This window comes from Canis aureus, chromosome 27 (genome assembly GCF_053574225.1).
Source record: "Canis aureus isolate CA01 chromosome 27, VMU_Caureus_v.1.0, whole genome shotgun sequence".
Lineage (NCBI taxonomy): Eukaryota > Metazoa > Chordata > Mammalia > Carnivora > Canidae > Canis > Canis aureus.
Window position 1 is genome coordinate 11,225,366 of NC_135637.1, and position 12,480 is coordinate 11,237,845.

Sequence of the window (12,480 nt, forward strand, 5' to 3'; positions counted from 1 at the left end):
CAGGGGCTTCCCCTGAGGGGAACTCCGATTAGAATTGGGTTTAAAAAGAAAAGAAAAGAAAAGGAAAGGAAAGGAAATTCCCCAGTGTTAGCATTTATAAAAAGGCAGCTGGTCAAGCATCTCTGAAGCTTTTGGCTCACCTCCTGTGATTCAGGCACTGAATTTTTTTTTTTTTTCTGCTCCCCTGCTTCTGTGCCACAGGTACTGTCTGATGAGCGTGAAAGGCTGTTTCACTGACTTCCACATCGACTTTGGAGGCACTTCCGTTTGGTACCATGTTTTCCGGGGTGGGAAGGTGAGTTGAGCTGAGTCTCTTAGACTTTTGTCCAACCCTGGCTATTTCTTCATGGAGGGGCTCGCTCCCTGTCCCTCTTTTCCCTGCCCCACGCCCAACCAGCTCCTACCCTGTGAGCAGTTTCAGGGCCACCTCCTCACTCTCTGTCTTCTCCTGGAGAGAAAGATCAAGGTCAACTCCTTTGCATCACATCCAGTTACCCTTCACACACCTGCTTAGCCAGTCTCTTGTTCTAAGCACCTTAGGTCAGATTAGAACTCCAGTTCTGGTTCCCAAGAACTCCCAGTATTCATTTTGCCTGCTGTGGTGTCTCAGCCCAGAGACTGCTTAACTGAAAAGTCTAGTTGCTGGCACTACCTGCCTCCAGGAACATTTTATATGAGGCACAGACGTCTCCCGGAGAGAGGAGGTGGTGTGTGCGTCCAGGATGCTCCTGCTGTGTTTGCTTCTGCGTGCACTCCATACAGCTGTTGGGATGCTCCTTGAGTATACGCTTGCCTCCTTCCTTGCCTGGGTCTATGTGTATGTTTGTTTTAACCAAACGTGTTGGAAGAAATTCTGGGTAGGAAGTCATTCTGCTTGGTTCCAGATGTTTTTCCTCCTTCTCCAGAGTGAGCACAGTCTGGGTTTATTTATTGGACCATTTTATCATATAACTTCGGAAATTCCCTTCTTTTCCTTCCCTTACCTCTCCAACAAGCCTGTGGCTCAGGAGAAAGAATGTTCCACACAGTCCAGGAACTCTACCCACCCTGGCGTTTCAGCGGGAATGGAGATTCCTTAAAGGCAGGCAGGTGTGACCCAGAAGGGCGGCACCCCCTCCTCACCATCCCAGAGACCCTTTGGGCCCAGTCCTGGAGGTGGTCCCCTATCCTCCCCGCTCCTAGGCCGGTGGGGCTGTCTCCTTGGGTTGTGCACAGCCTGAAAGAAATCCAGGACTTTGGCCCAGATCTTCAGCTCATTGCCTCCTTTTCCTCCCAAGATCTTTTGGCTGATTCCTCCAACCCTGCACAATTTGGCACTGTACGAGGAGTGGGTGCTGTCAGGCAAACAGAGTGACATCTTCCTGGGAGACCGCGTGGAGCGATGCCAAAGAATTGAGCTGAAACAGGGCTACACGTTTTTCATCCCTTCCGGTAGGTTTCGGCAAGACTGGTGCTGGGCTCTCCCTCGGCCCTTGGCTCTCCCAGACACCGGGTGAAGGCTCCTGCATCCCTGTGGCCTCAGCCACGGTTTTGGGCCAAGTGATGGGGTTCTATGGGCCTGGTGGCCAGTGGCAGTCCCTGAGAGGAGACGGCCTCTGTCCCTTTCACATCTCACCTGTGTCTCCCTGCCTGTTGGCTAGAATTCACTCCTGGGAAAAAGCCCAGGGCCTCCCTCAGGGAAGCATGAATGGCTTTCCCAGGACTTCCTGTGGAGATTTCTGTATGAGGGGATGACAGTGGTACTGTGGGGAGGGGTCTGGGTTCACCCCCTTGAAGGAGGAATTGGGTTATTTTACCCAAGGAAGCGCAGTGTATGGGAATGGCAGTCCCAGGCAGGTTCTGGGGAAGGGCAGACCCCAGGGTGGGGGGTTTTACAGGGGTGCCTGAAAGCCTAGGAAATGGGCAGAAGGGAATATACCTTTTGGAAAGGGCCCAACATGGCAGCCTCCCTTCTGCGGATCAAGGTGAAATGTAGTTGAGGTCAATGTCAGCTCTTACATTGGGCTCCCTCCTTCCCCTACCCCCCAAAAAATTAAGAAGAAAAGAGAAAAAGAAATCAAGGCTACAAGTATAGTAGAGGGCAGTTATTAAGAGCGCCAGCCCTGGAGACAGGCTACAAGGCCTTAGTTTGAATTTTAGCTCTGGTGCTTACAAGCTGTGACTTCCTAGAAATGACTTTACCTCTCTGTGCCTCAGTTTTCATGTCTGTAAAATGGGAGTGAGACTTCCCAGGGTGGTAGTGAGGACTGAGTGAATGAAGAACTACATGCCTACAGCTATTTGGTGATGGACCGAGGACTTCTGGGCAATTACAAGCTGAGGCACCAGTGAGCATGACATGCCCTAGGGGTTAGGGAGTGCAGTCCTTGGCTGTATTAACAGTAACATTTTCCCCAAGATGAGGAAGGTGACAGTCCCACTGTTGAGAGGAAGGGGGTCAGGTCACATAGAGCAGGTTGTATTCCTTTTGGTTACTATACTTTGGAGAGTAAGTTGACCTGGAGATAGGAGTCTGGATGTCACATCAGGTGAGATGAATTTGAAGAAGGAATTGAGTGGATTTTACCCAGAGAAGCAAAGCAGGTGTATGAGAACAGCAGTCAGCTAGTTGAAAGGTTGTCTCTTAGAAGAAGAGGTCCAGCCACGTGGTGTTGGAATGACTCTGGTCTGCTAGGTAGTGAGCTCCCTGTCACTGGGTGTATATAAGTAGAGGCTATATATAAGGCTGTGCCAAGGAGCCTGCAGGGAATTTGCCACTGAGTGTGGGCTTGAACCTTACGAGTATCCTTTGAAGCAACTAAGATCTATTGGATGGAGAAGCTGGTCACACTTAGGTTTCTGAGAGTTGAGTTGGATGCTGGCCTTGGGTCTGGACATGAAGCACTATGGTAGCACCTTCCACTAAGGGGATAAGGCCTGCACACTTGTACTCTTCTAGAAAGTTGGGCAGAAAGTAGAGATTTCAATATTAGGGAAATTGGGGATTTGGAAGTGGCAGGGTGTAGTGGGGGTGACTTTGTTGCCATGGCTCCAGGTCCATCCTCAGACTTGAGGAGAGGAAGGACTCCTATGTAGGACAGAATGGGTTGTAATTGGTGGGCAGCATTTATGGTACGTACCCTGGCAGATGTGGCACAGAAGCTCGGGAAGGAAGTGGTACCCTTCTAGAGTGTGTTCAAGCCACTCATTAGGTGTTGGAAGATTGGCCATGGTAGATGCAAGGGAACTCGATAATGCTCTTGGCTTTGCTGCTGATGCTCATTGTGACCTTGGGCTGGTCTCTTACCCTGTCTGTGCCTCAACTATCCTATCTCTACAACGAGTGGGGTGGGGCTGAACTGTGGAACCCTTAGATCCCTCCCAACCTGGCCCCCCTGTGTGCAGGCCTCCTAACCTCCCTGGGAGGACAGACCTTCTTTTTTCAGGACCTTTTTGCAGAGGGGGGAGGTGGCTCATTGCTTTCCTTTAGTCTGGGATGGGAGGGGTGTTCATTTTGGTGACTTAGCAAGTTGGAAAGGGTCTTGCGAAGCGACATTGGAGCTCCAGCAGGGGTGTGACTATCCGTTGAAGGCAGGAGGAGGATTTGAACTGCAGCTAGTGGGCTGAGTGAGACCCCGGCAAAGACTCCTGGCCCCGAGGGTTGTGAGTGAGATGCCAGCCTGTTCAGGAAGTGGAAAAGTGGACAGTTAAAATTTGTCACCTTCTCAGGGGGAGGGGGTACGTATGGTTCCCAGGCATTGATTTCTGCAGGGACCAATGAAATTTAAAAAAAGAAAAATGGGAGCTTGTAGTTATAAACTTGCAGTTTTGCTAAAGACGGGTGTTAATTAAAAACAAAGCAAAACAAAAACACCCTGGCATCTACTGTTGCTGATTTTCACAAATGGAAGATGACGCTAAAAAAGTTGGAAGTACGTGATTTCAGAATAAAGGACAGTTCTTTAAATCTGACAGTTTTGAGTTTATGAAAAATCTGTGCCATCTTCTTTTTTCCCATTTTGTTGCCAACCAGTGAAAACTGAGGGGCTGGAGTTATGGAGTCACAGAAGTCATTGGGCACCTGGGGATTCTTTCCAGCCCCAGCGCCCCCTGCGCTGTGGACAGACACACATCTGGGGGTTGGGAGAGTTGGAGTGTGGTTTTGGGTGGACAGTGGAGAGCTAACCTTGGAGAAGCAGGCATCTCTCCATGTGGGTTCTTCTTCTTTTTTTTTTTTTTTTTAATATTTTATTTATTTATTTATTCATGAGAGACACAGAGAAAGAGAGGCAGAGACACAGGCAGAGGGAGAAGCAGGCTCCATGCAAGGAGCCCGATGTGGGACTTGATCCCAGGTCTCCAGGATCACACCCTGGGCTGCAGGCGGCGCTAAACCACTGCGCCACCAGGGCTGCCCCATGTGGGTTCTTCTGTATCAGGAGTAGAGAGGCTAATTCTGGCATTTCTCACCTCTGACCTCCCACCATGGGTCTTTGTCACTACAATGCAACCTTGGACCTGTGTCCTCGTACCTTCTCCCTGTGGGTCATTTAGCAGGTCTTCAAAGCTCTAAGTTAACCAGAAAGTTAATAGGTTCGGATGGTTTTAAATGTTACAGTGTCTTTATGAGATGTGGTTTAACTCTTTCTTTTTGTGTGTGGCCTGGGTACAGGCTGTGGCCTGGGTGACAGTTCTCAGGCCTCATTCCTGGGTGGTCTGGGAAAGCTGCCTGGAAGAGGAAGACTTGAAGGTGGCTGGGGAATGTTATCTGGAGAAAGAGGTGCAGGTTTGTCCTGTTGATGAGGCAGAGGCAGTGGGAATACAGTGGCCTCACCAGGGTGCACACAGCCAGGGGCAGGAGTGGCTGGCAAATTACCCAGACTTAGCCTGATCATTAGGTGGAAGGAAAACTTGAGGTGGAAATCATCCCCAAGGAGTGGGAAGTCAGATGGACCCAGTGACATCTTTTTCCTTCATGTGATGTGACCTGTGGCCAATGCCCTGACCATGCTGATGCGCTCAGCCTCCCCCTCTGGCTGCACCAGCTTCAGTGAACTATGGCTAATGGTAATAATAACTCATATTACTGAGCGACAAACATTTTACATACATTACTTACTTTCTTCATAAGCAATGGGAAGAAACTTATTTTTTTTTAAATTTTTATTTATTTATTTATTTATTTATTTATTTATTTATTTTTTAATGCGTTTCTTTTTTTTTTAATTTTTATTTATTTATGATAGTCACACAGAGAGAGAGAGAGAGAGAGAGAGGCAGAGACACAGGCAGAGGCAGAAGCAGGCTCCATGCACCGGGAGCCCGACGTGGGACTCAATCCCGGGTCTCCAGGATCCCGCCCTGGGCCAAAGGCAGGCGCCAAACCGCTGCGCCACCCAGGGATCCCTAGAAACTTATTTCTTTATTTTTATTTATTTTATTGTTTTTTAAAGACTTTATTCATTTATTCATGAGAGACACAGAGAGAGGCGGAGACACAGGCAGAGGGAGAAGCAGATTCCTCACAGGGAGCCCGATGTGGATTCCATCCCAGACCGGGATCACGCCCTGAGCTGAAGGTAGATGCTCAACTACTGAGTCACCCAGGCATCCTGAAACTTATTTCTTTAAACAAAGAATATTCATGGGGGTGCCTGGCTCAGCGGTGGTAGAGCACGCAACTCTTAATCTCAGGGTTGTGAGTTTGAGCCCCACATTGAGTGTAGAGATTACTTAAAAAAATCTTTTTTTTTTTAAAGGTTTTATTTATTTATTCATTCATGAGAGACACAGAGAGAGAGGGAGAGGGAGGCAGAGACACAGGCAGAGGGAGGAGCAGGCTCCATGCAGGGAGCCCGATGTGGGACTTGATCCCAGGTCTCCAGGATCATGCCCTGGACTGAAGGTGGCACTAAACCACTGAGCCACCGGGGCTGCCCTAACAAAATCTTTTTAAAAACTTTTATTTAAAAAAATATTTTATTTATTTATTCATGAAAGACACAAAGAGAGAGAGGTGGAGACACAGGCAGAGGGAGAAGCAGGCTCCCCACAAGGAGCCCAACACGGGACTCGATCCCAGATCTCGGGATCAAGCCCTGAGCCAAAGGCAGATGCCCAACCACTGAGCCATCCAGGCGTCCCTTAAAAAATCTTTTTTTTTTTTTTTAATATTTTATTTATTTATGACAGATAGAGAGAGAGAGAGGCAGAGACACAGGCAGAGGGAGAAGCAGGCTCCATGCACCGGGAGCCCGATGTGGGACTCGATCCCGGGTCTCCAGGATCGCGCCCTGGGCCAAAGGCAGGCGCCAAACCGCTGCGCCACACAGGGATCCCCCTTAAAAAATCTTAAATAAGTTTCCTGAGGCCCAGAGAGGTGAACTAGTCCAAGGTCACACAGTTAATAAGCAACAGAGCAGGGCAAGAGCCCAGATGTGCCTAGTTTCAGAGTTGACCTGGTTCTCATTCTCCATTAGCCTGGGAATCAGCAGACTTATGATCTGGTCTTCCTTCTCAGCTATGTGACTTTGGGAGAATTTTTTGCTCATTTAACAAACTTCCTTAAGGGCCCACTTGGCAGTGTGGAAAGTGTTAGGAGGGACTATAAGACAGATTCTCTGTGTCTTGAGTTCATGTCCAGCCAGGGAGCAGCCAGGATGGTGGAGGCCAGAATGGGGACCTGGGAAGGACCCTGAGGTCAGTGGCTTGATCTGGCCTGAAAGTGTTTCCCATCTTTGCCTTGTATTAAGAATCACCCATGACCTAGGGGAGCCTGGGTGGCTCAGTTGGTTGAGCATATGACTCTTGATTTTGGCTCAGGTCATGATATCTAAGTGATGGGATCAAACCCCACATTGAGCCTATGTTGGGCTCCAGGCTTCGTGGAGAGTCTGCTTAGAATTGTTTTCTCTCTCCCTCATCTTTTCCCTCTGCTCCCCCTGCATTCTTTCTCTCTCTCCCTCTAAAATAAATAAATAAATAAATAAACAAACAAATAAATAAATAAATATTAAAAAAAAAAAGAAAGAATCGCTCATGACCCCAAATTCAGGGGTAGCCCTAGGTGTTTTTCTTAGTCTTGGGACATTCTGAGAAAAAGTAACCTGAAGCTACTCAATAGTGTAATGTGGCTTGGGCCTCAGATGACCTGCCTGTAAAATGGGTAGAGAGTAGGGAGATGGTAGCAGTGAAGCAGGCTAGATATGAAGCGGAGGGAGTTGGGGCTCCAGGAAACCGAATGTTTGCTGCTCATCTCTAGCCAGTTAAAGTTGGATGAAAATGGCCTAGTGGGCCCACCTTCCTGTTTTTCTAGAGAAGGAAATAATTCAGATTATCTTGTGAAATTTCCCCATTTTTGTAACACAGGTGGATCAAACTAAACATACTCCTGAGTCTACCGCAGTCTGTGACTTGCCAGTTTGGATCATTGGTACCAGCTGTGAGGTCCTAGAGAGGCGAGGCTGCACCTTGGCAGCTGGCCTGCCCAGCCTGGGGCCTGGCCCAGCTCAGGGAGTCCATGAAGGAAGCAGGTCTTGGCCCTTTGTGAGGTGCATGACTTTTGGGTTTACCCCTACAGCAGCCACAAAGACAGACAAAGGTGGATGGGGATGGAGAGGGCTTTGGTATCTGAATCCTGAGTGTCTGGGTTGTGGGTGAGAGAGGCTCCCTGTGCTCCACTGGCCCTCAGGTCCCAGAGAACACCTGTCCGTAGGTTTTGTGGGTCGCCTGCTTTCCTTCCACGATTGGATCTGTCCCCTGTCGCTTGGCCTGAATTGCCTCTGTTATTGCCTTCGTATTGCTGGTGACTCTGGCCTGAAAGCATGCACAAGGCAGATACCAGCCCCCCCAGCCCAGTCACCAGCCTGGGACACCTGCTCTCTCATGCTTACTGGGTGCAGCTAAGGAGACATCACCAGGAGGGTGGGGATGGATGGAGTCTATGAACACTGTTGTTTCCCCTCCCTGGTTCTTCTGGAGGGGAATGTTTAAGTCATGGAGCAATCTGAGGAAGGCTCGGGGGTGGAACTTGGCAGTGACTGATCCATTTGAGGCTGCCTGACCCACCTGTGAGGTCCTGGCTTGAGGGATAGAGGGGAGTGGGTAGAAGTTTCTAGAACCCCTTGAAATGCCTGGGGGTATAGATTTCCTGTCACTCCACTTGAAACAGAATCTCTCTTCTATTTCCTGCTTTGCTCACACAGCAGGTAACAGGTTGGTGTGTCTGCATTTTCTACCTGACAGGACAGAAGGGAGAGTCCAGGGCTGATAAATGCAGATCTACGTGGGTACCACTCTTTGCAAACCTTCAAGGAGGAATGAGATGACCACAAATATCAGTGGCAGTTGCTTACATGGACTGAGTTCTTGCTCACCAGGTCCCCCACAGGGGAGGCAATGATCTCCCTCATTTCACATGGGCAGATGGAGGCCAGGAGAGGGGATAGTCAAGTGCCCCCTATTGCATAGTGAGTCAGCCATGGAACACTTTTCCCCGGAGGTCTGGGGAGCTTGGGCTTTCTCTAGGGCTCTGCGTCAGCATGTGAGGAGCATAGGAACAGGACCCAGGAATCCTTGCCCCATTCAGGCTTTACCCCACCATATGCATCTGCTTGACCTCGGCAGTCCTAGGTCTCAGTTTAGGAAATGTTGCTTAAGTAACATTGATGGTGGTAACAAGAACAGTAATAGCGTAGCTCTGCTCAGCAAAAAATATATTTAAAAAAAAAGTACAGCTGAGAAAATCAGGTGCTCCACAGCTGAGGTGGAGAGGCAGAAGCAGATGTGGAAGCCAAGTCGGCAGCTGTACTTGTCCTGCACAGAGGTGCGAAGGTGTCGGGAAGGCGCCCAGGTGTTGGCAGGAGCGCACCTGCCCAGTGGAGCCAGCAGTGTGGGGAGCTGACAGCAGAACCAGGTTACACAGAGTCTTAGTTCTTGTGCTCTGGACTGGTGGTTCCCCTGGCCTCCCCCATGACTGCCTGCTCATCCCACTCCCTGATGGCTCAGCACCCTGAGTTCCCACAGATGGTGTCCATGGCCACCTGTGGCTGCCTGTGACCCGGGGTTGGCATCTTTTCGGTGGAGGTATAGGGGCTCTGCAATTGTCCTTCAAGCAAACAAATGATTCACATGAGTTGGAGAAGAGGGGCCAGGAAAGAGAAGACGTGGGTGCCAGGGCTCAGGATCCTGGGGCTTGGGTTGTCCTGTCTGTCACCTTTGTCCTGTGCTGACCCTGTCTTTCACCATGAGTCTCTCTGCCTCTGTCTATCCTTGTCTCAGCTCTATCTCTCTTGTTTCTCTCTGTGTGTCTCTTTGCCTCCCTGGCATGTTTGCAGTCCCTTTTCCTGGGACCTGTAGGCCTGGTGCACTAACTAGTGCAGAACGGGTTAGGCCTGGTGCACTAACCCGTGTAGAACAGCAGTACAGCATAGCCATCAAAAACGGAGGCGCTGTGTGCTCGCTTCGGCAGCACATATACTAAAAACGGAGGCGCTGTCACTTAGTAGTTGTGGCTTCATTCAGCAAGTCACTAACCTTCTCCTAGCCTTCGTTTCGGCATCTGTAAATGGGAGTGGATTATAATCCTGCCTGTCCCCTAGCTCTGCACTATTACTGTAGGCGGGAGTGCATGTGGGTCTGTTGAGCTCTTGAAACATTCCTTTGCCAAAGGAATCAGGTGGCTTGATTTGTCTGGCCTTCACAGACCGAACAAGGCGACACTCTGGGTTCCAATCATTATAACTTCACTTTCCTGTGTGTCGGGCAGGCATGTGTCTGGATCTTGTAGTTTTGGCAAGATGTCACTCCTGAGTTGTGGCCTCAAGCAATCCTTCGTGACTCCTCCTGAGACTGGTGGTCTCTGGGATTCTGAGGGGCGGGTGAGCACCCTGAATGAGAGGGGTCCAGCTCCCTGGCCAGCAAGGGAGGGAGACAAGGCCTGCCTCTGCTGGCTGCTGCAGCCAGGCCTGCAACAATATGAGGAAGCCTTTATCAAGGCCATCCAGCTGCCTACCACCGTCTTGAGCCAGCTAAGGGTCCGTGCCTGCTGTGGTCCATCAAGGCTGTGTGTCTGAGACCTGTCAGCCAGCCAGGAACCCTGCCTTCTGCATCAGGCAGCCCGAGTATCCTCAGTTCTGGCCCTGGTTGCTCACTGAACCTCCTGTGCCCTTCTGCATGCTTCCATAGGTGACCCTCCCACCCCAGTGGTCCAGGAACCAGTGGCTGATCCTCTCTCTATGCCCTCCCCACCCCAGGTTGGATTCATGCAGTCTACACCCCCGTAGACTCTCTGGTATTTGGCGGAAACATCCTGCACAGCTTTAACGTGCCCATGCAGCTGCGGATCTATGAGATCGAGGACAGAACACGGGTAAGGCCGCTTCCTTCTCTCCTCGTGGGATTGCCCAGCCCCTGAGCTCTGTCTGGCGCTCAGGGTATGTGGGACAAGTGATTCCAGAGTCCTCCTTGGTCCCCCCTCCCTCCTGTTCCCTGCCTCAAGCAGGGCCTTGGTCCTTGCAGGGGCTATTGGCAGGAGTCCCACCCAGAGCCCCTGGAGTTTCTGTTCAGCTCCAGGCCAGTGGCGGCCAAAACCCCCTTCTCAAAGAGGAAGTATCTTTTGAGAAAGCACTGTGAAATATCGGGAACCCTGCCTCTTTCTTCTCGTGTGTAGGGAGGGATGCAAGGGAGTTGGGCAGGGGATTTTGTGGTTATTACTGCTGTGGTTCAGAGGGGGGCCTTGGAAAGGTCAGCTCTTGGGCGTGTGTCCCCTCCATCCAGGGACCCCAAATGTGAAGTAGTGCCCTGAGGAAGGCAGTACCTGTGAGTCCCTCAGGATTGGCTCTGAGCTCTGTCTCAGTGTCTTGCTTGCAGGGTGGGGTGGGGTTGGGGTGTGGAGGCTTTTCCTCTTGACGGTGACAGTAACATGTAGGGTCTCCTTGACCTCCACCACCCAGGACTGGGCGGGGGGATGCTGAGGCTTAGACACCTGACCCGGTGCTCCTCTCCACTCCGCTCCATGAGCTTCCTCTGGAAAGTATTGGCTGCTTGCATCTGCACCCTCTTCCCATTGTGGAGTTTGGCCAAGTGTCCCCAGACATTTGAGACAGATTTGAGGGAGGGAAATGGGCCAAGACAGTGCCCATTCTTTCTTCTTTTTTCTTATAGTTATTCAAATATTCATTTCTTTTTTCTATTGAGATAGAATCCGCATACCATAAAATTGACAGTTACAATGCCCAGTTCAGTGGCATTTGGCGTATATTCACATAGTTGTGTAACCACCACTCTAATGCAAGGATATCTTCATACCCCAGAAAGAAACCTACTCATCAGCAGTTACCTTCCGTACCACACCTCCCCACCCCACCCCCCAAGCCTTTGGCAACCAACACTCTGCTTTCTGACTCTACGGATTTGCCTCTTACTGGACGTTCTATAAACCAAATCATATATTGTGTCCTTTTGTGATTAGTTGCTTTTACTTCTCATGATGTTTTTAGGGTTCATCCATGTTGTAGCATGGATCAGTGCTTCGTTCCTTTCTGTGGCTGAATCAGAGTCCATTGTATGGATAGACCATACCACATCTTCTTGGATTTTGCCCCAGATGACTTTTTTTTACCCTAGGGAGGTACTGTCATGCCGGGACTCTAAAGAAGCATCTCACTGAGGCAGATGCCTTGGGCCCAGAGTCCCCACCTTTCTTGGTCTTGTTTATAGGCCCTGATCTGCACAAAATCACGTACATGAACCAAAATCTTAGCTGCTGTGTATCTGACTTCTCTAACAGTCTCGACGTTGAGGGACCTTGTCTGAGGGTTTCCTGGGAACAACCTTGAGCTGTATTCAGTGGTCAGGTGTGCTGACAAGGGCAACTGCACATCTTCAGATTGATGGGTTTGCTGCTGGGATGCCTGGATCTTCAGAGACAGTCTTGTTTTGTGGATTTTCTCTGTTGCCTGCCTACCATCCCTTTTCCGGTCTGGGGGAGGCCAGCCGCAGCCAGCCCTGGTCTGGTGGATGCTTCTCTGTGGCTTTCTGGGTGTGAGTGGTCATCTCAGTCTGGGTCAAGTGCTGTCTGGGGCTTCAGCCAACTGTTCTTTGGCCAGCCCTGAAGAATGGGCCAGTTTGCGTGTGAGCAGACTTGGGCGGGAGTGTATGGGATAGAAAAGAAGAAATCTAGAAGAAGTGAGGCCCACGACTTTCTAGCCAATTCCTGAAAGCCAGAATCAGGCTGGGATTTCTAAAGGCTTTGGCAACTTGCTTGACAGCTGTCCCCCTCCCCTGGGGAATCCGAATTGTATATCTCCGTGGATTTGGGCCCCATGATTCCATCAGGAGCCCAGCTCCCCTCCCCTGCTTGGTGGGAGGTGGGAGGGAGGGTAACAGTGTGGAACCCCCAGCGTCACACTGAGTGCCTGTAGGATATCATGCCCATGTTGAGATAAGCACGGCAGGGTCCCCACCCCCCCCACCAAGGCCCACCGTCCCTGTTGTCTGAGT

General features: G+C 50.4%; 1 protein-coding gene across 19 annotated transcripts in view; it reads left to right on the forward strand.

The window, feature by feature from the left end:
- The window catches only part of KDM2B (lysine demethylase 2B), a 129,798-nt gene that overhangs the window by 46,627 nt on the left and 70,691 nt on the right, over positions 1 to 12,480 (forward strand). For all 19 annotated transcript variants that reach the window (XM_077875506.1, XM_077875512.1, XM_077875507.1 and 16 more), the window contains 3 exons: positions 202 to 295; positions 1,278 to 1,431; positions 10,233 to 10,348. In XM_077875506.1, the coding sequence (XP_077731632.1) occupies positions 202 to 295; positions 1,278 to 1,431; positions 10,233 to 10,348 (364 nt within the window). The remainder of the gene's footprint in view (positions 1 to 201; positions 296 to 1,277; positions 1,432 to 10,232; positions 10,349 to 12,480) is intronic.